We start from the raw sequence: 25,818 nt of genomic DNA, 5'->3' as shown, positions 1-25,818 counted from the left end.
AGACAAAATGTGTGGCACCTGCGTGCTTGTAATGCAAACTGCAATGAACCAACATTACCAGTGTGTAAAAAATTTCCTTTAAACTCAACTGAAAATAACTAAACTTAAAATTTCTGAAAGACCTAAAGGGGGGAAAGGAGGGGCTTTGGAAAGATCCATTCAAAGATAGACACTGTCTCAGCTCACTGACCTCATGCCCACAAAAGCCACAATAAGGAAGAAATAGATCTGTCAGTCAGTCAGTCCAGAAAGAATTCCTAGAACCTTGCTAGCTATAATAAGCAAAGTAGATGAAGGCTGTTTTTGAATGTGTGCAGCTGAAACTGCTGCTTCTGTGGGATCCGACTGGAGGGGAAGACCATGCATGGCATTTTCCTGACCCTACAGCCCGCACAGGGGAAACAAGCAGAGCCCATACATAGGTATCCCATACGAATTCAAGCTGACTGTCAGGGCATCCAACAAATCAAAAGAGAACAGTGATTCCTTCTGTAAAGTCTTTGGAACAGGGAGCCATAAAGCAACAAGGCACTGGGCACTAAGATAGATTGATCTAAAAGAAAACAGCAGACAGCAAGAATGGTCACTAGGCATGTGAATAGTCAAGCTGATGGAGAAGTCTGGGGGAAAGAAGCCTTCCAGAAATAACACTAAAGGTGAAAAAGATGGAGACACAAGGACCTTGGATCACTTGCCTTTATTCAAACCCAGGTAGAGAAGTTCGCCTAGACCTGCAGATTAGACTTTCAGGGACACCAATGATGATCTGCCAGATGACACCAAGATACTAAATACGAGAAAGGGAAATGGATGAACCAGAAAGTGATGAGCAGGAATCCTAGTTTTCCAGAATAAAAAACCAAAATTCTGATACAAAAAACAAAAATCTACATTTTTCTGCGAATAAAATGAAACATTGTTTCCCGCAGCTCTCATTGGCCGGAAACGGCAAACCATGGCCACAGGGAGCTGCCGGGGGCCATGCCTGCGGAGGGTCAACGTCCGCAAAATGTCTTGCGGCCTGCAATCAGATTACTCTGATGGGCCACAGGTTGCCCACCACTGCTCTCTATGCTGGAAGCAGGTTATTGAAGTATGTTTAGCAATGTAAATTTAAAGCGCATTCAAAAAATCAGCCACAAGAGGGAGAGGTTGTGTGCATTGAATAAGTGACATTGGTATTTTCAGTAAAATTTAGTTAATAATTAATATGGTTTTTATTTTTTCATAAAATGTAAAAATTAAAGATTCTGTGAAAAAATTAAATTGTGAATTCTTCCGTGGCAAATGAATTGCTAGGATGCCTGGTGATGAGACACCAATACTGACTGGAGTATATTCTGACATAAACCTCTACCCCAATATAACGCGATCCGATATAACACGAATTCGGATATAATGCGGTAAAGCAGTGCTCTGGGGGGGCGGGGCTGCGCACTCCGGTGGATCAAAGCAAGTTCGATATAACGCGGTTTCACCTATAACGCAGTAAGATTTTTTGGCTCCCGAGGACAGCGTTATATCGAGGTAGAGGTGTATATACTACAGACATAGGTCTGAAATTAATGAGAATATACAAGGGGATAATTGGCACTCAACGTACTACTTATGTGACAGGCCAAGGCAGCTGAATCTGGCCTTTAAGGAACACAGTGGGAACTAAGCCAAGAAATAGAGAACTCATCCCATGGAGGTCACAATGGTCTGTGACACAGTAGAGACCAAAACACCCCTAGGAGGCTGGGGGAGCAGTGTTACTATATAAGTTAAACTCTTTTCCAGTAAATTAGCCAATTACCAGAGTGAAAGGCCAACAACCTGATGTTATTGTATTTGGCTATATAAAAAGTATTCTGATGTGGTATACTGTTAGCTTTCTTAATGACTAAATTGTTTTCCCATTCATTTGTGGGCTTTCAACAAGTAATGTAAATCTTAACATACGTTGACTAAGGAGCAAGTGACAAATGTGAGATAGCTTTAACAAATGTACATTTTGTGCTTGTGTTGCCATAAAGGAAAAAGATTCCCAGGGGCTGACCTGGAGAAAGAACGAGGATAGTTATTCTAAAAGCCAGAAACAAAGAAGGTTTGCCTTTGACTGAAAAACAAGTCTTGCAAAGCATGTTTATGGATCGGTTAACAATGTTCCAATGGATATAGAAACAAGTCACTCTACTATGCACAGATATAGAAACACTGAGGAAATAAAGTGAAATGAAATTGATTAAAGATCACTGTTAAAAATAATGCATATAAGAACATAAATAAGTTGGACACTGATAAATGCAAGACTAAGATTGTGAAAAATAAATTATCTGATCTTTATTGGGAATAAAGTGTTCATTGCTTTGAAGTAACTAAGATTTAAGGGCCCAAAATTAAGCAGCCTCAATGAAAGACTCTCTCAAAGCACATCCTGTGGCACGCTGGTTAAGTCCACAAAATGGTGGGCATGGTAGCTCTCATGGTGGAAGTCATGTACTTTGGACAAGCCTGGCACCGGAAGGGAAAAGTCTTAAAATCATAGTGCCAGTTGTGGTGGTGGTTGTTACAGAGTGGAATGACAATCGTGGTGAGAAACGCCAGTACAATAAAGAATGAGAGAGGCACCTGTGGCTAAAGAAATGGAGCCAGTTGTGAAGGAATTAGAGAATGTGAGCAATATAATGGAATGTAATTAATTGATAGATAAGGAAGACCAAACAACAGGAAGTGGCATGAAGGAACTGTGACACTATAGACAAGTCAGCATTCAAGATAAAGGAAGGAAGAAAAGATTTAAAAAGTTTATTAAAGCTAATGTTAAAAAAATATATATAATACATAGGTTGAGAAAAGTGTGTCTGTACATCTGGGTATGATGCTTAGATTATCCACAAATATAGAATTTGTTTTTAAAAGTCTATGATACATAATCAGCAAGAACCCAAATTTAGGTGAATAGATTTAACAATACAGTTTAGATATTAGAATCCGAATACTCGGGTACATCACTCATGAAAAGTTGTACAGAGATTTGGTTGTGGAAAGCAATATATCAATGAGTGGAGATTGTCCCTCAGTAATTGAGACTTAGATAGGTTGTCCATTTAGAAAATACAATCCATGAGGAAAGTATGTGTTACTTTCCTGACTGCTATGACATCAAAGGGGAATGACAAGGGACCCAGTGGAAGAGTGACAAGGTCAGAGTTGGCATACCATGTCAAGAAAGAATCTGAAAATAGGAAGAAATGGAGTTAAGAGCATGGGAGAATGTATTTAATGCCATCATGTTAACAGAGTTTATTTTTATTCAGAAATCTCTTAAAATGCTTACCAGCAGATTATCCTCAGAGTCAGACACTGCCCTCTCTCTGCACATGAAATGCTGACTTATGTTAACTGGAGTTTCTATACAGCGCTGAGGGGAGGAGGAAACCAATCTCTCTACACCCTAAAATACAGGTAACCGAGCTAGAGGCAGGATCTGTAGCTACAGTAGGGTGGAATAGAGGAGGGCCAAATTTCAGAAATAATAATCTGGGACAGAGGAAAAGAGTGCCAGGTGAGTAAGTTATTGAAGAGTGTAAGGAGTGATAGGCCAGTGACCAGATAAGTCTTGAGACATAATGTGAACTGTCAGAGTTAATTAGGAAAGACTATTTCAGAGGGTGTGGGGAGGGATAAAGATCTACTCTCTACTTTGGAGAGACAGAAAGACATCTGATTTTGGAAGAGGACTGAGAACAAAGTGGAGACTAAAAAGAGGACAGGTGGGAGGAGAGAGTCTCGTCTGTGATTCTTAGAAGACAAGAAGCCAGTGAAAAATGGAAAACAGACACCGTGCTTCTGTTTCCAGAACGAACACTGGTGGTTTAAAAGTAATGCATCTTAGAACAGAGTAATACTTTGACAATGCAGATAGCACAATATAATATCTGAAAAGGAGACACACATATCGTAGTATTCCAGGGAGCTACTACAAAGACAGGTTCTGGAATCCCAACTTTAAAAAAAAAAAAAAAAAAAACCACTAAACCCAAACACAACAACTTTGTTAAATCCCATAATCTTCTGTGTATAAATGATGTGGGTTATCAAGGCTAGTGGGGAGTTGGGGCGGGGGGAAGTGCCTTTTGGCCACAGATGTGGTTGCTTCACTTTCTTTTGAATGCATCCCTTTCCTCCTACTTCCAGGTCCAGAATGGTAGCTACTGGGAGAGGAAGAGGAAATGCTTTATCTGCAGCACTTGTTAATGAGTGAGAATTACTAGTAGCACATGATCCCAGCTAGCATCAGAGGTAAAACATTTCTCTGCAAGAGTGCTGCCCTGTTCTTCCCCAGCAGCTTATTCCAGTTGTCCAGCAGACAGCAGGTACTGGCTAGCAATGCGGGGAGGAAAGGGGGGAGAATAGATAGTACCCCATTAAGGAGCATTCCACGTATGGTAAAGGGGGAAGGGGAGAAACAACATGAAATTACTATTTTTAATCCTCTGGATAAGGAGGAAAGCAAACAAATGCTGATTTTATACCCTGATCTTGTAAACACAACTGTGTGTAACTTTATGCACAGGTGTAGTCCCAGTGAACTCTGTGGAACTCTGATTCTGTGTAAAGTTCCTCACGTGCACATGTGTTTACAGGATTGGGCCCATAGTTACCATCCATAGGAGGAGCACAATTCACAAACCTAGTTAATGGTCTCAACATTTAGGACAGACCTGGGATCACATGGATTTGAATGGGTCCAGAATTTCACTCCTAGATTTTAGCCTGGCTACACAGATTCACTCCAAGATGACCTTAATCTTGAAACTTTCATAAGTTAAAGAGCATGTCCTTTCACTTTATTGAAGTGTTAAAATGTAAAAAATTCTTAAGTGGATATCTCAATAGGGTAACACTTTTTTTTTTAACTTGACCTTTAAAAATAGCTTTTAAAAATCTGTATCTTAAAATACATTCTCCTCCCTCTCTCCCCGCCACCCCGCATTCCATTCCTTGAACCAGCACCTCCTTTTTAAGTCCTTTTCCAAGTCATTTCTCTGGTCACTGTATCCCTTCCCTATGGCGTACCTGCACAGGACATCCGCCCCACACTTACAGAATGCACTGCGACCTCTAGCCTAACTGCCTTTACACCTCAGTTAAAGCCCTCCTTGAACTCACTGTGGGGAAGGCAAAAAAACCACCACTCCACCTAGGCCACTCTGGTGGTGAGGGAAAAATTCCCTCCCAGCCCCCTTCGAAAGGCGCAGCTAGCACAAAGCCCACAGCATGTCCTGAACAAACCTGGCATTTTGCCACCTCAAGGGTAGGGAGGGTGGAAAAAGGACTTCTCACGTCCTGGCATGCCCCTTTTCAACCCTTCTGTTCCCAGGCAATGAGTCAGTGTCACCACACTGACCCACACCTCCATTTTTGCAGCAGCTTCTGACCTCGCTCCTTCCCTCCCTCCATCAGTAAAGCACTGTTGCCTTTCCTTCCACAAGTCAGACAATGTTCTTCCATCCCCGCCCTCCTGGCTTAAAGGGGCGGGGCAGTCATTATCTGGACATTAATAAAAAGCATTTTCAGAAAAGTTATGCTCTAGGAATTATTCTTCTAAGAGAAGTTCTATGGCTTGTGTTATACAAGAAGTTAGACTATGTGAGTGGCTCTCAACATTTCCTGACTATTGTACCCCTTTCAGGAGTCTAATGCGTCTTGTGTACCACCAAGTTTCGCCTCACTTAAAAACTACTTGCTTACAAAATCAGACATAAAAATACAAGTGTCACAGCACACTATTACCGAAAAATACTTACTTTCTCAATATTACCTATAATTATAAAATCAATTGGAATAAAAATATTGTACTTACATTTCAGTGTATACTATCTAAAAAAGTAGAAACAAGTCATTGTATGAAATTTTAGTTTGTACTGATTTCGCTAGTGCTTTTTATGTAGTCTGTTGTAAAACTAGGCAAATATCTAGATAAGCTAATGTACCCCCTGGGAGACCTCTGCGTACCCTGAGAGGGAAGCACACCCCTGGTTGAGAACCACTGGAGTACGTGATCACAAAGGTCCCTTTTGGCCTTGCAATCTATGAATCCTAAGATTAAAAGCACATTGTAACTACCAATAATTATATAGAACTCTAATTACTTCTTGAAAAGTTACCATTAAAATATAGTAATTTCTATGAGCTGCTCTCAATTTACTGCTAATCTGAACCAAAAGTTTACAGGTATTTCCTTTTGTCTGGTGTCATGACAACACAACTTAATATGTCACGTTAGTGCGTTTCACTCTTCACGGAAGACTTTCTTGCTTTCTCATAAGGATCACATATGATTTGCTATATTGCTAGTTTAAAATATTCATTAACACATGTAAATGAATAAATAATTATTAATTGGCATAATCAGCATCAACACCAAATACAGCAAAATATTCAAAACATTTCAAAATTACAGGTAAGAAAAAAACATGCTTAGTCTTTATTTAATCTTTTATTCAACTTGCTATGCCACACTAGGTCAGCTAAATGTTAATAGAACTTTTTCCTCAAGTATAGAAAGAATCATTTCCATTAAAGACAACCTATACATATATGTATGTGTGTGTGTGTGAGAGAGAGACACAGACACAAACATCCCAGCAGTTTTTATGTGCAAACATCTGCAAACTACTCCTGTAGTTGAAAAATAATCTGATTTGCATGACAAAGTGCTCAAAGCAATTAAATTGTCTAAACAAAATTCTTTTAATAATCTGGAGAAACTGCTGCCTATGAGTTTCTAAAATCTTTCATCTGGAGCCTAAAAAAATGCAAAAAATAACATTCACAGTGAATACTAAACAAGTCCCTCTGAAGTTGCCGGGTAAACTGCTCCCAGAATCAACAACTCCTTCTCGACACCATATATTAACTTTTTGGATTTAATTATTTTCAGGCACCGCTACAAACCACGCACCCATACAGTACAGTATGTAAAACCTCCTGTGGCGAATCAGTAGAGGGGAAAAAAAGTATTTAGACTAACATGTTCAAAATGCAATAATGAGCACAAATTTAGGGCTAGCTTTTAATTTTACAACCTACCCTGAGTTAAGAGGAAGCATACAGCTGCACCACCTCAGAAACACACATTTCCTTATTAGTTTTCCCTCCATCCCCTTTGCTCTAGGGTGAAAATCTGCTGCTGCTTTCCAACAGGAGTAGATTACTCACCCTTTTGTGCAGACTCAACTCTGCTAGCTGGCGTAACTGATGATGGGTGCGGAGCCAAGACTCCAACCAGTCTCACCCCTGCATGCCCACCAGTGCAGCAGTAGTGGCATCACAGAGCCTGCTCTGCTCACTGCTCTGGTATCCACTTAATGGTAGTCCCACTGAGCCCACATTTCTCCAGCTTACTTATCAGAATGTCATTTGGGACTGTGTCAAAAGCCTTGCTCACATCCAAGTATATTATGTCCACCACATCCCCCTAGCCACCAAACCAGTTACCCTGTCAAAGAAGGAAATCAAGCTGGTTTGGCATTATTTGTTCTTAGTAAATCTGTGCTGGCTGCTAGTGATTAACCCTTCATTATCCAGGTATTTGCAAATTGAACGTTTTATACATTGCTCTAGTAGCTTCCCAAGTATCTAGGTCGGGCTGATTGGTCTATAGTTCCCCAGCTCCTCCTTCTTCTCCTTTTTAAAGATGGGCACTATGTTAGCCCTTCTCCAGTCTTCCGGGATCTCTTCTCTCATCCATGAGTTTGCAAATATTATTGCCAGAGGCTCTGAGATTTCTTCAGCACCTTGAGGTGAATAGCATCAGGCCCCACTGACTTGAATTAATTCAAATTGGTCAGAAGATCTCTGATGCGTTCATTACTTATCCTGATCTGCATCCCTTCCCCTTCATTGTCTATGGTAACTTTGCTAGTTGTCCAGTCACATTATTTTTTGTGAGAAGATTGAAGCAAGTAGTCACTGAGGAGCTCTGCCTTCCTGTCATCTTCCGTTACCACCTCACCGTCTCCACTGAGCAACAGACCCCCACCATCCCTGATATTTCTTTTTTGTCTGACATATTTGAAGTGCCCCTCCTTGTTGTCCTTCTTTGCCTTGGCTTTCCTGATTTTGTCCCTACATGCTTGCGCTATTCCCATGTACACTTCCTTTGTGCATGCCCCTCCTTCCATTCCCTGTATGTGTCCCTTTTAGTTTTTAGATAGCTAAAAAGCTCCTTGCGCAGCCTCAGTAGCTTCCTGTGGCTCTTATCTTTCCTCTGCATCGGAATAATTTGATGCTGAGCCTCTAGTCCTACATCTTTTACGAACTGCCATCTCCCTTTTACTCCTGTTCTTCCTAATTGGTCTTTCCATGGGACCTTGCCTACTATTTCTCTAAGTTGGTTGAAATCTGCCTTTCTGAAGTCCAGTGTCCTTGTTTTGCTGTTCTCATGTCCTCCTTTCCTTAGGATCTTGAATTATATCAGTTCATAATCACTTCCTCCCAACTTCCCGACCACCTTCGTGCTCACAACTAATTCACCCTTGGTAGTCAAAACATGATTCAAAATGGATAACCTCCTAGTTCAGTGGTCCCCAAACTTTTCATGGTTGCACCCCCCCTTACATCTGTCCGCCCCCGCCCCACCCAGGAGTGCGGCAACAGCTCCTGGGGTTGGGGGAGCGCAGACAGGAGTAAGGGGGCTGAGGCTGGGGTTGGGCCTGGGGCCCGGGAACCGAGGCTGGGGTCAGGCTTGGGGCCGGAAGAGCCGTGGCCAAGAACAGGGAAAGTGGCTGGGGACAGGGGCTGGACCAAGGTCAGAGCAGAGCTCGGGGCGGAGCGGGGCTGGGTGGCGCTCCTATCCCACCCCCCCATGGGGGCTGGCCCAGGCCTCGCAGCACCCCCTTCCCCCCCCCAAAGGTTCCTTCACTTCACCCTAGGGGTTTTCAAAAGGAAGCTGGATGGTTTAGACCCAAGAAATCCTGCATCTTGGAGGGGGTTAGACTACATGACCCTTACTGTCCCTTCTAACCCCATCGTTCTATGATTCTATGACTACTATAGTAAAAACTTTGAACATTCAAAATGATATGAGCAAGCAACAGAATGACAGGGCACAATCCAAGAGCCACTCCAGGAGGATGCATAGCTTCTACCCCCAACAGAAATGCTAGAGCAAACAGAAAAATATTTAACCAATATTCCCTTAAAAACGAGTTGTGCCTACTTTATGTTCCCTTCCCCCATCACTACTGCCTGCCAACGGGGGAGGGTAACCAGAAGCTGTCACCTACATGCTCTGCCACTGCTTTCTGCCCAATTCTTCAGTGACAGTGCTGATCGGTGCTTGGTGCATAAGCACTTATCCCCATGAAAATTAGTCTGATGTCACAGAAGCTGGATTGTGGCTCCACTGATTGATTCTGCCTGGCATGAGGAACAGGCTGATGAAGGAAGCTTCTATTAACACACAAATATCTTTGTGATCAGCAGGGAATACTGAGAAAGGAAATACAGCAAGACTATGACAGTTTAATGAAGAGTTGTTCTGGGGGGGTGGGACAGGTTTGAAGCAGTGGTGTGATGAAGGGAAACGAACTATTGCAGCTTGTATCACACCTATTCTGTGGATAACAGAGGATTTTTGCCGCTGGTACTGTCAAAACAGCACCTTTTATGTGCACAGCACGAGCTTTATCACAAAAAAACAAAAAGGAAACAAAGAGGAAGAAATAAAATATCACCTGCACAGGTTTGGCATTAGGATGAGCACTTATAGGGTAAAACGTCTCAGGGATTAGTGACAGTAGCAGAACTACACAAGTAAATTTTGTATATATTCTACTCACACACACGCACAGCCAGACTGTGACCCTTGCTGCACACAGGGGAAGGAAAGGGGCAATATGGAGCACCCATTCCTCCCCTAAGTGTGCTACCCATATTGCTGGTAGCAGTGCAAGTGGGAGAACAACAGCTGCCCAGTTGCTAATTCCCACTCTGCACAGCTTGGCAGGAGAACATGCAGGCAAGGTGGAGAAGTAGTTGGAGCCTTGGCTCCTGCCCCATTCCTAAGGCACTACCAGCACAGCCAAGCCGACATGGAGGGAAAGGTAATCTGTGCCAGGAAAAGGGCTGAGGCAGCTAATTATAGAGCTAGAGATAGGCAGGTCCTGAATTATTATGAGTCACAATTCAGTCTGTGCTCTGCTCCAGGGACACCAGAATGATGTGCTGCCCTTCACTTAGGGCAGACTGTAAAACTGCAATTTAACTCATGCGTATATCAATATATAAACATAAGGGGGCGGGGGGACAATTCTTGAACTATTTCCCAGAAATATTATACATAAATTGGCTCTCTCCAAAGCCCCAGCTATTTATGTGCTTCAGTGGGGAAACAGAAACCCTGGTACACACTGACCAAGCCGCTCAGATAAAAGTTCATGTTTTTTGCATTTTACCCTGAAGGCCAGTGATGCCAAAGGCCTATTGCAAAAGGGTAGCAGTTATCAAGCATTTGTCTAATCTGGATTACAGAATTAACATGGAAAAGACACAGGCAATTTTGACAAATTCCAGAAAATAGTCCAAACCTTGTAAAAAGTCAAAATACAAGTACTCAGGTTCCTAGCTTTCTGAATAAGCTAATGCAGGGGTGGGCAAACTTTTTGGCCCGAGGGCCACATCAGGGTTGCAAAACTGTATGGAGGGCTAGGTAGGGAGAGCTGTGCCTCCCCAAACAGTCTTGTCCCCGCCACCTAGCTGCCCCCTACTACTTCCTGCCCCCTGACTGCCCCCCTCGGAACCCCTGACCCATCCAACCCCCATGCTCCTTGTCCCCTGACCGCCCCCTCCCGGGACCCCAGCCCCTATCCAACCCCCCCGCTCCCTGTCTCCTGACTGCCCCGACTCCTATCCACACCCCCGCCCCCTGAGAGCCCCACTTGGACTCCCACGCCTATCCAACCGTCCCCTGCTCCCTGTCCCCTGACCGCCCCCGGGACCCCCTGCCCCTTATCCAACCCCCCCGCTCCCCGCCCTCTTACCATGCTGCTCAGAGCAGCAGGAGCTCGCAGCCCCGCCGCCCGCGCTGCCCAGCAGGAGTAGTGGGCCAGAGCGCTGGCAGCACGGCGCACTGAGGCTGCGGGGGAGGGGGGACAGCGGGGGAGGCCTCCCAGGCCAGGAGCTCAAGGGCCGGGCAGGACAGTCCCATGGGCCGGATGTGGCCCGCGGCCTGTAGTTTGCCCACCTCTGAGCTAATGTGTACTTACAAACCAGGCACACCATTCCCAAACTACAACAGCTACATTACCTGATTTCATGGTTCACTGAAGGAAGAAAGGGATGGGGAAATGAGGCAATTTGCTAATGCTCTGTTCCTCTCCAATGCTTGAGGACATCAGACCCCAGATCGTCGAAGGGTTGTGGAGCTTTAGGATCATGCTAGACTCATTGCTACTTCTAGACATGCAGACTCCCACAGTGCCAATGACCTAGCCATAGCAATCCCTGCTTTCATCTCCTCCAGGTTAGATTACTGCAGCTCACTCTACCTGGGGCTGAATGCAACCAAAGCAGCTGACGTTGATGAAGCATGTCGTAGTGTGTCTCATAAGCAGCAATGTGAACACCTCATACCTGTGCTTCCTAAAAGCCACTGCCTCCAATTCATTCAGTTGCGGAATTAAAAATCCTGGTCCTTATCTCCAAAGCCCTTAACAGACTGGGATCAGGCTGCCTCATCCTCCATAACCTTGCAACATAGCTACTCTCTTCAAGGACAACACAGCAGGAGACACCCTGGGTAAGACTACCAGCAACTGAGGGCAGAGCATTCTAGGCAGCAGGACCCAGGCTTTTGGACTCCTTGTCAAAAGAGATCAGTTTAAGTCTATGTGCAGATCAAAGTTCTTTTTCGGTAGGCGTTTCCCCAGGAATACTGCCCATAAATAAAAACTAATTAAAAGAAAAAGCCTTGTACATATAAACGCACACATCCCTGTAACCCCAGAGGAATGGATATATTTTTCTTCTTCAAACTTAGTTCTGCACTTAGATATCAAGGTGACAGGCATCTTGTAAATTTAGATAATTCTCCTTCTTCTCCTCCAGGTCCTGCTGTTCCTCTGAAAAATCTCACTGAAGGCTTCTCCTCTGCTGAGGATTCCCAGTGCCTGGCAGGCTGCTCATGGCCTGGATACAAAGTGACATAGCATGCATCATTATAGAATGGAAGGTAGTTTAGGGCACCAGGTACAGCAGAAATAGCCTATTCTTAATCCCTATGGAGTCCTGCTTCACAGAGCACCAAATGCCTTCCCCCTCCCCTCAGTTTGTTGTCCATCCAGAATGCCCATTGTCCTTCCCCAAGTCTCCTGGAAGAAATAACCACTATTCTCCTCCCTTAAGTAAATTAAAAACAAACAAAACCCAGCTAATTACTAAGCAACAAACCCGAAATAAAACAGAAATCTGTGGTAGAGGAAAGACATGTTCTCAGTGAAGGGACATCTGCCAGGGGCAGGAGAGAGCCAACGGGCAGCAACTGCAGATGAATAACTGAGAAGAATGAAGAGGCAGCTCTTTCAGGAGGCATATAAGGACATAAAATTGATTTGTAGAGCTTTGCTACCATATTCCTGACAAAAAGGAGGAAGGGCTGAAATTTGCAGTCAGTACTGGTGACCAAGATTGCAGAGTATATACATTTATATACCAAGTTATTTATGGTTCTCTCTCTTCTCCCCACCAGGTATTTCCCCACAACCCGTTCATGCCGTTTCCAGAGATACACAGCAGGACTCAGCAATTACCAGCTCTGTTCCATTTGCACACAGATTGGTGCTACTGCAATGCACATAATTAATATTACAATAAACCCCAGTCATCAACCAGGACCATATGCTAGACACTGTATGAAGTCTCACCAAAAAAGACAATCCCTGCCCCAAAGTGCTTATGCAGAATATTTATACTAACATCATCATGACTTATAAAAGAGTGGATACAACAATATTTTCATACATAAAGCTGTCCTGGACAGGAGCTACCTACCACTATTAAAGAAGATTAAACCGGAGGACAGGTGCCAAGACAATTCTGTTTTTATTATTTGATATCAGGGCCTGAACATTAAACTCACCTACTCGCCCCAGCTGGTGAGTAGCTTTCCCTGACGAGTGGGGAAAGGATAACAAATCTAAGCTACAACTTTCTGCAGTCTAAACTTCCGTTTTCCAAAATGAAATTACATTGATACAATAGCCTTCGAAATATGAAAGGACAGTTACCTGTTCCATAACTGGTGTTCTTCGAGATGTGTTGCTCGTGTCTATTCCACAGTAGGTGTGCGTGTTTGCTACGTGCACCAGTGCCGGAAGTTTTTCCCTTAGCAGTACCCGTAGTGGGGAAGTGTGGCGGCGACCCCTGGAGTGGCGCCTGCATATCGCGCTATAAGGGGAGCCACACGCTCCCCCCACCCTCGGTTCCTTCTTGCCGGACAACTCCGACAGAGGGGAAGGAGGGCGGGGTGTGGAGTAGACATGAGCAACACATCTCGAAGAACGCCAGTTACGGAACAGGTAACTGTCCTTTCTTCTTCGAGTGATTGCTCATGTGTATTCCACAGTAGGTGATTCCAAGCAATATCTGTTGGAGGTGGGTAGGAGTTCACGATAGACCGGGACGGAGTACTGCTCTGCCGAACCCGGCGTCGTCCCTAGACTGGGCGACAATCGTGTAATGTGAAGTAAATGTGTGAACTGAGGCCCAAGTGGCTGCCCTACAAATGTCTTAGACAGGGACATGGGCTATGTAGGCAGCTGATGAGGCCTGAGCCCTCGTAGAGTGTGCCCTAACGATCGGTGGTGGGGAAACCCCTGCCAGATCGTAACACGTGCGTATACACGAGGTGATCCAGCGGGAAAGACGCTGGGTGGAGATAGGTTGCCCCTTCACCCGCTCGGCTGAGGCAATAAAGAGCTGCGAGGATTTCCGGAATGGTTTGGTCTGATACAGGTAAAAGGCCAGTGCCCTACGCACATCAAGTGTGTGGAGGCGGCGCTCCTAGCTAGAGGAATGAGGCTTAGGACAGAGCACGGGGAGGAAGATGCTCTGTTCCATATGGACAGGGCCGGCTCTAGGCACCAGCAAAACAAGCTGGTGCTTGGGGCGGCACATTTTTAGGGGCGGCATGGCCGGCGCCAGAATGCCGCCCCTAAAAATGTGCCCCGGCCGCCCTAGCTCACCTCCGCTGCTGCTGCCGCTCGCACACCGCTACTCGCCCTCCCTCCCAGGCTCTCAAGCCTGGGAGGGAGGAGGCAGGGAAGGGGCGGAGTTCAGGCGGGGCCGGGGGTGGGGTAATTAAAAAACGGGGTTGGAGGGGCGGCCAAAATTGTTTTCGCTTTGGGCGGCAAAAATCCTAGAGCCGGCCCTGCATATGGAAGGCGGAGACCACCTTCAGGAGGAACGCCGGACTTTATCCCTGTGGAAGACTGTATAGGGGGGTTCCGAGGTCAAGGCCCTAAGTTCCGAGACGCATCGGGCCGACGTGATCGCTACAAGGAAGACCACCTTCTACGAGAGGTGAGACCAGGAACATGTGGCCAGGGGTTCAAAGGGAGGCCCCGTGAGTCGGGACAAAACCGGGTTTAGGTCCCATTGTGGCACGGGGGGTCTAGCGTACGGAAAGGCTGGCATACCGAAAGGGAATCCCTTGCAGCATATTGCTCGGATAAGACCAACATTGAAGGGAAGCCAGTATCGGGGACGGAACCGTGAGGATCTTGTCCAGCCCGTCCCAGACCTGAGAGAATTGGGAGGCTAGCCAGAGCTGGAGGGGCCTCATTCGGAGTCTGGCATGGCGGACCATGTACGTACATGCCGCCATGTGGCCCAGAATTCAAAGGCACGCTCTCGCCGTCGTCACCGGGAAGGCTGTGACCGAGGCAATGAGATCTCTCAGTGCCTTGAACCTGTCTAGGGGGAGAGAGGCTGTGGCCCTCGAGGAGTCCAGTAGCGCTCCAATGAACTCTATGCGCTGAAATGGAACTAAGGTTGATCTGGTCTCGTTCACCACTAGGCCGAGACCAGCACATGTCGAGAGGAGCAATCCCACGTGGGTCTTTACCTCAGAATGCGAGTCGCCCTTGAGAAGCCAATCGTCCAGGTATGGGAAGATCTGGACCCCCCCTCCCACCTGAGGTAGGTCGCTACCACGGCCATACACTTCGTAAAAACCCTGTATGCTGTGGCTAGGCCAAAAGGGAGGACCACAAACTGATAGTGGTCTAACCCTACTAGGAAGCGAAGAAAGCGCCTGTGCCCCTCGAAAATATGGATGTGAAAGTATGCGTCCTGGAGGTCCAGGGATGCATACCAGTCCCCCGGGTCCAGGGGGGGGATAATAGAGGCCAGGGACACCATGCGGAACTTGGAGCGGGCCAAAAAACGGTTTAGGCCCCGGAGGTCCAGGATGGGCCTGAGGCCCCCTTTGGCCTTTGGGATCAGGAAGTACCAGGAGTTTGCCTTGGAATTCTACTGGTACTCTTTCCACCACCCCCCAGGTGCAGTAGACGGTCCACCTCCTGACCTAGGAGGAGGGCATGCTCCGGGTCCCCCGGGACTACCGGGGAGGGTGGGTGGTTTGGTGGGGGTGAGGTGAACTGCAACATGTAGCCCCTGGAAATGGTGCTGAGGACCCACTGGTCCGATGTTATACAGGACCACGCCACGTGGAAGGCATATAAACGGTTGCAGAACACAAACTTTATTAACCGGGGGGACTCCCTGGCAACTGGTCCAGTGCCCCCCACAAATAGTCAAAACTGCCTCTTCCCTGCCTCTTGCCCTTAGAGGCTCCAGGCTGCGGGGCAGAGCGGGACTGCCGCTGAGACCGGCATTTTTGGTCCTTCTGTCTCTTATACGGGGGCTCGTATCTGCTCCTCGCAGGTTGAGCCGACAGTTGCGGCCTGGCCTTGTCCTTAGCTGGAGGGACGCAGAGGCCCAAGGTCTGCAGGGTGGTACGGTAATCCTTCATCCCATGCAGCCTGACATCCGTCTGGTCCGCAAAGAGCGCTTTTCCATCAAACGGAAGGTCTTGCATAAGGGATTGGGCCTCCGACGACAGACCCGACAAGAGGAGCCACGACACCCTACGCATGGAAATCGCGGAAGCCATCGAGCAGGCTGCAATGTCAGCTGCATCTGACGCCACTTGCAGGGCCGTATTTGCCGCCGTCACCCCCTCTTCCACCAGAGCCCTGAAATCCTTCCTGTCCTGATCTGGGAGGAGGGTCTCAAACTTAGGCAGAGACTCCCAAAGGTTAAAGTCATATCTGCTCAGTAAGGCCTGGTGGTTGGCTACCCTAAGCTGGAAACTCGCAGAGGAATAAAGCTTTCTACTGAAGGAGTCCAGTTGTTTGGCGTCCTTATTTTTGGGGGTGGGTGCGGGCTGGCCCTATCACTCCCTGTGGTTCACCGACTCTACCACAAGCGAGTTAGGTGCCGGGTGGGAATAGAGGTATTTGTGGTCCGTGGCCGGCTCAAAGTACTTCCTCTCAGCCTTCTTGGAGATTGGGGCCAAGGAGGCAGGAGTTTGCCACAGGATGTTAGAAATGTTGGCTATACCCTGGTGCAGGGGCAGAGCCAAGCGGCCCGGTGCCAAGGGAGACAACACGTTGAAGAGGGAATCGGATGGGCCCTCCATCTCCTCAGCCTCCAGCTGGAGGCTGGAAGCCACCCGCTTTAGCAGGTCTTGGTGCACCTTGAAGTCCTCCTGTGGGACTGAAGGTGGAGGCGCCGTTATGGTGTCGTCCGGTGCCGGGGAGAGGGCCCGCACGGAGCCACGGACCTCAGTCGGTACCGGAGGGTCGAGCCCCAGATCAGAGTCCGGGCACGGATCTGCTGACTTGTGGCCCGCCGGCTTGTCTCTTAGACGGCTGGACGAGGCCAATGGAGCCTGAGATGCTCCAGCAACCAAGCGGGCCCCCGTCTCGGCAGGCATCTGTGGCCACGGAGCCCATTGGCACTACTGCCCTTGCCATGGGACCCCTTGCCACTGACCCAGCTGGGAGCCCGGTGGCGCTATCTGCCCCGATTGATCCGCGCGGACTGAGGATGGGCGGCTGGGTGCTGAGGCCGAGGTCACCGTCGAGTGCACAGTCTCATGAGAGCGGTAGGAGTGGTGGTGCCTGCAACGCCATCTCCCTCGGGACCTGGACCTCGACATCGAGGAACGGTACCTGCCCGAAGTGCTGCTTTGGTACTCATGACGGCGTCGGGAGGTCTGGTGTCTCTGCGCCGAGGCATCGCAGGGGGAGTCTCAAGCGTGACGTCTAGGCGAGCGGGAAGTGGAACTGGAACGACGACGTCTATCCCGTCGAGAGCGGCTGCGGTAGTAGCACCGCAAAGGGGAGTGATCCCGGTGCCTCTCTCGGTGCCTACGCTCGCTGGCAGGTGGCGTCGAGGGTCCCCGAGATTCCCGGCCGGCTGGCAACCCGGATGGCCTGGCCAGCGTCAAGGGCGGGCGTGAGCTACAGGAAGATCGGCTGTGGCGCCGAGCGGTGGGGGGAGGGGTCCTCGGAATGGGAACTGTGTCCCACCGAGGAGGGTTGGTGGGCACCCAAAGGAGGCTTGCCGCAGTACCAGGGGCCCGTCCCTGGTACTGTGTGCCCAGAACTGGCAGGCTCAATGACTTTCAGAGCCTGCATTGCCTCCGGTGTCGACGGCATCTGTACCGGTAGGGATGCGCGCACGGATGGCGCCAGGCTGCTCGACGCGGGACCAGCCTCCCCTCTTTCCTTGTCTCGGCACCGCTGCGAGGTAGGGCCCTTCCCCTGTTTCTTGGAGGGAGGCCAGTGCCAGCTGGTCGAGGGGGCCTCGCTACGCACCGACGACGCGGCGGCGGGTGCCGAGTCCGTTTGGCGCGCCAGAGTTGGGGCCAGCACCAACTCCACCAGGAGTGCTCGAAATCTAATGTCTCTCTCCTTCTTGGTCCTTGGCTTGAACGACCTGCAGATCTTACAACAGTCACTGATGTGAGTCTCACTCAGGCAGCGGAGACACTCAGTGTGCGGGTCACTCCTAGGCATAGAACGGCGACAGGAGTCGCATGACTTGAAGCCTGGGGCATGGGGCATGCCCCGAGCACACACTAACAACTGAAGAAACAATCCATGAATGGAACCACTAAGGTCAAGAAGAAAGGCTGCAGCAGAGCTGGAGCACAAAGTTCTGACTACCTTCACTGGCGGCAAGAAGGAACTGAGGGTGCGGGGAGCGCGTCGCTCCCCTTATAGCGCGATATGCAGGCGCCACTCCAGGGGTCGCTGCGGTGCTCCCCCAGTACGGGTATTGCTAAGGGAAAAACTTCCGGCACCGGTGCACATGGCAAGCACGCACACCTACTGTGGAATACACATAAGCAATCACTCAAAGAAGAACTCTCTTTCTGAATCCGCTGATTGTTCCAGAGCTTTCCCAAGACGCTGATCAGTTTCACTGATGCTATTCAGAATCCTGTGGCAGCTGTGAAATTAACAAGAATCTTTTCAGTTTTACTCTGTCTCAATTTATTCGAGCTATTTCAGGACAGGATCACCTAATGAAGACAGGGGAGGGCAGCAGATACCACCACCCCAAGGCAGCCAGGATGCTCTGGGCTGGAAAGACTAAGAAAGAATCTTCTCCATTTCAACAGTCAGGGAAGGGGGGGGATGAGGGGGGAGAGAGAAGTGATTCAGATTTAAAAGACATATTAGGCTACAGGCTGCTATGAAATATGGAGCCCACAAGCAGGGTCCAAGGTTAGACCATCTCTCTTCTAGGTGGCTTGGGGCAGGATTTGGGTTTCTCTCTCACGTGCTTCCCTGAGGCCTTATTAGAAGCCCTCAAATCTTCTGTATTTGCCTCCAGCAATTAGTATTCCCAGTTCTGAGCCCTATTTGACATAATCAAGTGGAGTGGAACTAAAATTTTGTAAAAAATGGATCCTAGATGAACCTCTCTTTCCCCCATGAAAGAGAAACAGGTGGATTCAAGAAACCTACATATATACATACATACACACACACCCAAACTGATACCAAAGTGAATCTGTTTGAAGATTTACATTTCATCCAGAGGACATTTCTAACAGATTACTTTTCCCTTTCTTCCATATTGTGAGCATTTCACATACAAAATCTGTCAGTTTCATTGCACAGAATGTTCTATTAGTGAAAATTTATTTCAGTATACATTGTTACATGTAATTTCTGAAACACTGTGGCAACTTAGGCCTGGTCTACACTACGACTTTAATTCGGATTTAGCTGCGTTAATCCGAATTAACCCTTCACCCGTCCACACTACAGAGCCAGTTAATTCGAATTAAAGGGCACTTAAAATCGATTTCTGTACTCCACCTCGACGAGCGGAGTAGCGCCAAAATTGATTTTGTTAATTCGAATTAGGGTTAGTGTGGCCGCACACCACCGAATTAATGTGGTTAAAAACCGAATTAATGTGCTTAGTGTGGCCGCGCACAATCGAATTTATACAACCTGTTTCCCAAATTCGAATTATCTAAATTCGGATTAATCCCGTAGTGTAGACATACCCCTAGTAACCGCTAGGATTCCATTCAAGGAAGCCATATGAAGCCTTCAGGGTGCTGGCATGCAAACAGTTTCAGTTGTGATGGCTCGTCACTCAACAAATCAAACAGTGTTAAAAGAATTTAGCTGTAGTTGTGAGGTGACTTGCAAACATAAAGAGCTTTTTTTCCTATATGCTGGTAATTAAGAGGCAAAAATATCCACTGTTCCATAAGAATACAATGAAAATATTATTCCCTGCTTAGAGGGGGAAAAGTGACTGGATACAAATTACAGTTACATAAATGAACAGAATGTTGTGCCCTACAGTCTGGCTGCAGAATTAACAAGTGTCAGCTTCAAACAACAAAGTGAGTTCATTTACCTGTGCACTATATACACTACACTTACTAAATTATTTCAAGGAAGCTGAACTATGAAGAATCCTAAAACTACAAATATTGATCGTTCAACATCTTTAATAGACCGCGTTCAGTCCATGTTAAGAGATGTTCCATCATTGCCAATTCTTAACAGGATCGAGGCATCCCCTGAAGAGGTCTGTGTCCTTTAACTAAATACACAAGTCAAATTGTCACAGAGCAACATGGACTTTAGTGTCAAAATGGAAGTAGTTTGCAAGAACTCTGCATCAAGACCCTGGGTCATATCTTGGACCACTGGATAGGTAAGGAAGATCTTGTCACATTCTGAAGAATTTTCCTCTGGATTTTGCAGAATTTAGGAACAATCCACTGTATTTTTAAAAGTAAGACTCTGTTCCAAAGTACATTGAATTCAACAGAAAGATTCCCATTGAGTTCGACAGGCTTTGGATTGGGTCCTTAATTATTTATACTGCTGAGCTGTTTTACGTATTAGCTTTAATTTACCTCTTTTTTTTTTTTTTTTAATTCTCCTACCTACATGAGCTCTTTCATTCCCCCTTCCCCCAGTTATTACCAGTTCCTACCTAATAAATTAGGGTTCTACTCCGTCCACAGTGGGAGGGTGAACACACAAAACATTTAATAGACAATATGAGTATTTGTAGCTAACATTTGCAGCCTCATTCTTGTGAAACTTCCTGTGAAACGTCTGGCAAATGAATCCAACCACATTGGGTAAAATAAAACAGCTGCTTATTTCTGTTAAAAGCAAGCAACAGTGAAATAATTAATATGTTGGCATATGAGATGCCACTATTAAGTTTCAGTGTTAACAACAATTGAAATGTGGCAGTTCATGACTCAGGGCTACTGTTTGTGGTTAACTACAGACTCTAGATGACAGGACTACATTGGTCCACATTTAGCAGAAGTACATCTTTGTATCCAGAAGAGCTAGAAAAAAAATTTTTTTTTTAACATAAGCCTGAGTTCTGCAAAAAATATCGGAAAGACCTGAAGTCTATAAACCTGCACTAAAGCATGGAATTTCTGCAACTTATTTTAAAAGTGACATTAGTCAAATCCAAATAAAAATAGTACTGAGTTACAACAAGATCACAAAGATCTCTTTTCTGTTATTCTTATTGTAGGCACTGAGCTAGTGGCTGGAATAACAGTAATTCCAAAGGAAAATAGCTGTATTTCACAAAACACTTTCATATGATGATACCCTGGTTTGGATGACAGTATAAATCACAAGATGACAAATTATTTAGAACAGAAATGGAAAAAAAAATGATGTGATTGCAGCTGCATCAAGGCCAGTCACACAAATCCTCCCCTCCCCCGCATTTTCAGAAAATACGCACCTGACAGACAGGTAGTAGGAAAATGGAAGGCACATTATGTATAGCTTGCCGGGATGCACTGCTGGAGAAGGAGTGATGTAAAATGTTTTTATACTCTCAAAAGACAACTTTTAATCCACTCATCTCTTCTCTATTAAAATTATCAAAACTGCAAAATTTAAATAATCCTATTCCAACCATTTAGTATGTCCATCTACAGTACTAAAAAGTTTCTTTTGCCAAGAAACAGATTGAATATATGTTTTTCTTTTTAAAAATAAAAATGTACACAGCTTCCATATGCTGGCAGCCACCATGCAAGTTTAGTCTTGAAAACAATTTGCAGTGTCACATCTTTCCATTATTTCAGTAAATAGTTTTAGTCAAGACTGAAATCTTGTTCTTGCATGTTGGAGTTAAAGGACGTCTTTAGACATTGGGTTGAACTTTAACAGGCAACTGACTTGTCTTGTGCTGTCAGAGAAATCTACAGATGTCTGATGCAACACTGGAACTTTAAAACGCAGGAGTTCATGACCTCTATTTAAGATTAATCACTTTTATGCAGATTTCACAAACATTTTATTTGTGTACATGGAAAGCTGAATAAACTGGTAGCCAAGCTCGCTATTTCAGCTCGTTTTTATTTTAGACCACACTTCACTTCCTCCAACTTCCTAAATATCATTTTCACCCCCACTCTCTTAAAAACGTACAAGAAAGTAAAGTAACCAATCCTATTAAGAACAAAAGGAATATTACAGTCACTCCTGAAGTTCTGCAGCAACTGGACAAAGTTTAAAGAGTTGGATAACTTTAGCTAAACTATTTTTCATTCTCTTTTTCAGGGTTTTTTTTTTTATATCTGATTATGACCTACAAGTTAAAATACACAGGTACCATTGTAACAACATTGCTGTTATTATGGTCATTTAATATATATAAACTTAGTTATGTCATGTAACTCAGATGATTTTAAACAGATTTTATTGGCTGCTCATTGCTAAGCAATTACGTTTAGCTATAAAACCGTTTGTCCCTGCAATACAAATGGAGTATATGCTTTATCATTGTGCAGACATATGCAGTTCACGCTCATAGTTCAACATACATTCAACATTTGTTACTATGCAAAACCCGGAGGGATCCATTCATCCTTCCAATAGTGACTATTGAAAATGTATACCCCACTGAAAAGCGTACACTTTAAGCTTTTCCATATAATACTTTACTCACCAATGCTACTGAGAGAACTGCTACTTTCGGAATCAGATGGCATTATGGACAGCACACTGTAAGTGGACCCTGAAATAAAAAAACAAAACAAAACCACAAAAAGTTAGTTTTCTTGCTTCGCTCCCCACCCCCCCAGCTTCCCTTCAATTCCTCAAGAAAGCATTTGTGCCAATCTCTTAACAGGTCAAACCAAAGGTTCAAAACAGAGGCATCTCTGCTGAGATCCGGGAAAGAGTTTGTTGTTTACCGAGGCACTTCTACAGCATATCACTAGAATGGTATCACAGTAATCGGAATACCTGTGGTCACTGGCTTCCTTTTTCATTAACCATTCTTATTCAGCGGCATTACCCCTAATCAAACAATTACTTCTCCCAGCACTTGAGAGACAGCAATGTCCGGCATAGTTCAAGACTTCCAAAAGGAGGCCTACACTACTGGCACTTTCCTGTTTTTGAGACACACCAAAGCTTCTATCTGGTCATGGCACCTAATTAGGATATGCTGACCCTCAAGAAGCCATTCCCAAGCTTAAAGAACTAATTTCACTGCTTGGGCTTCAATAAATCCAGGCTGCCTCCATTTGCTTCTTTCAAGTAGCCACTCTTACAAGACGAGAGCCTCAACACTATTTTGCTAATATTGGAAGATTCTGAAGGCTGGGATCTTTTATTATTATTATTATGAAGAAAGTAAGCTAGAATTTATTTACAAGAACAAACAGAAAGACAGGTCCCTAATTGAAGAGCTGGCTATCAAATAGAACACCATCTCCTCTCCACCCACCCCACCCCCCCAAAAAAAAAATCCACCACAGAAAAGAGTGAGGGAAGGGGGTTATCAACTATAAGATAAGTGGCACAACAAGGGAATTTCCACTGGGATATGAAGTCCATCCTCCAGGAACCTGGCCTTAGGCTGAACGTGGCTGTAAAAGACTCTTCTCTTTTTTTATTCTCCTAATTCTTTCCTCTCGTGCTTTAAGGTTTGTTTCTTCCAGGTTCCTTGGGATTAACAGCTGAAGCACTGGAATCTATGTTTCCAGTACAGGAAGCAAAAAAAAAAGACTAGGAAATAAGAAAAAGATAGAAGTCTTTCTTGCTTTCCATCCTTTCAGAAATGTCTCAACCTACCCCTCCCCACAGACCAATTGGTTATTTGAAGGAGGAAAGAGAAGACATATGACAAATAACAGAAGCTTCCTCCGCCCCATCTCTCCCTCCACTCCCACCACCACCATCTCACACTACAAAATAAAATTAATATCAAAAACTGTGGCCCAGATCTTCAGCTGAAATAAGTTGGTGTAGCTTCATGGATTTCAACAGAGCTATGCCAATTTACACTAGCTGAGGATCTAACCCTGAATTTGATAAAACAGGAGCAAATGCTGCACAGATGAAAGCAATGTCAAAGAAGTATGGTGATGCCACAATCAATCCTTTGAAGCAGACTCTCTAGCTTCACTAACTAACAAAAAAAAAATACATACAAGAGGAATTGGGTTATTTTACCTGACAATTTTTTGCAAAGAGAGTTTCAAAATGCACTGGTTATTGAATAATTCTAATTGATTATATAAGTGGTATATTATAAAACACATATGACAAGTATGTCACTTTGATACAACGGTTTCAGAGGACACTACATTAGTTACCTCCCCCCTCCCCCCCCATACTTCTGAAGTTTTTGATGTGGTCAAATAAGTTTTGTTCTTTGTTACTGCTCATTAAAAGTAAGATACTTTGAGCACCCAACTAGAATCAATCAATCAGTGTCTCTCTGCATACGCTTCTTCCACACCTCCATACTGACCCTCAGCATGTCTTGTACCTCACGCTGGGGGGCGAGTTTAAGGCTGCTGACTTGGGCTCACAAGATCAAGGTTCTGTTCCCGGCTCTAACCACGGCAATCATTTATTTTCTGTTTCTCAGTTTCCCAATCTATAAATATATTTCCCCAAGAAGGTTAATAAACGATAATGAGGCACTCAGATATTACAATCATGAACACTGTAGAGAAGTTGAAAAATATAATAAAAATTAGCACAGAATTTTCTCCCTGTCACCCCAGTAGAACATCCATTCAACAGTCACACTTCATACTCAGCCTGAAATTTGTAATAGACACCGAAGATACCATGATGGTCCAGAACGTCACTTGAGCTTAAAAAAAAAAAAAAAAAGCTGACCCCTTTAGGTTTTGGCTGAGATTCAAACGCTCCATCTTTCCTAGCTAATGAGGGCTGACAGATTCGCATATAACGCATATGCTGTGGGAACTTACCTTCAAGCAGCAGTCAAAAATGGATTATGGGTATAGCATTTATTATCACTTACATAGTGCTAATCGCATGCTAGGGAATTTATGACACGTGATGAGACAGGCCCCTTCCCTAACCAGCTGATAATATAAGGCCCCAAGCCTGCAAATGCACCCATGCATCCGGAGCCTCATTAAAGTCGATGCAGTCTGTGCAGGTGTAAGACTCTGCTTATGCACATGCAATACCAGGGCTTAAGTAAAGAAAAGAAGCCATACATGGGAGAAAGGATATCAGGGTACGAACATATCATGGTGATGTTTGGTACATATCTTGTGGGTCCAAGATCATCAGCAGCAGCATCTCTGTGATGGGTTGGATCACAGAAACCCCCTTGGGAGCTGCCACCTAATGTACCAAGACTACCTCTGCTCCTGTTTTCCCTGCCAGCTCAGGACTCGAGCACCCTGTCTTGCTGAGCCAGACACTCCCATCTGCTCCAACACAAACCCAGGGTCTGAATCACTTGCCCCAAAGCTGCAGGTTTACCTGAAAACAGCTCACAGAAGTGTGCTTGTCTTTAGCACTCAGATGCCCAACTCCCAATGGGGTCTAAACCCAAATAAATCTGTTTTACCCAGTATAAAGCTTATGCAGGGTAAACTCATAAATTGTTCTCCCTCTATAACACTGATAGAGAGATATGCACAGTTGTTTGCTCCCCCAGGTATTAATACATACTCTGAGTTAATTAATAAGTAAAAAGTGATTTTATTAAATACAGAAAGTAGGATTTAAGTGGTTCCAAGTAGTAACACACAGAACGAAGTTACCAAGCAAAATAAAATAAAATGCACAAATCTATGTCTAATCAAACTGAATACAGATAATCTCACCCTCAGAGATGCTTCAGTAAGTTTTTTTTCTCAGACTGGACACCTTCCAGGCAGTAGTGGATTTACCATGGAGCTACTGGCGCCATGGAGACGGGCCCACACTCCAGGGGGGCCCCGACCAA

The 25,818-nt window shown here is 45.5% G+C and overlaps 1 protein-coding gene across 1 annotated transcript in view; it reads right to left on the bottom strand.

Moving 5' to 3' along the window:
- The window catches only part of LOC113405123 (disks large homolog 5-like), a 205,278-nt gene that overhangs the window by 100,066 nt on the left and 79,394 nt on the right, over window positions 1-25,818 (bottom strand). The window contains exon 2 of the mRNA XM_026653713.1: window positions 22,537-22,605. Within this exon, the coding sequence (XP_026509498.1) occupies window positions 22,537-22,605 (69 nt within the window). The remainder of the gene's footprint in view (window positions 1-22,536; window positions 22,606-25,818) is intronic.

Source organism: Terrapene carolina, unplaced genomic scaffold (assembly GCF_002925995.2).
Source record: "Terrapene carolina triunguis isolate 2854851 unplaced genomic scaffold, T_m_triunguis-2.0 Scaffold147, whole genome shotgun sequence".
Lineage (NCBI taxonomy): Eukaryota > Metazoa > Chordata > Testudines > Emydidae > Terrapene > Terrapene triunguis.
This window is presented reverse-complemented; position numbering and strand designations above follow the sequence as displayed.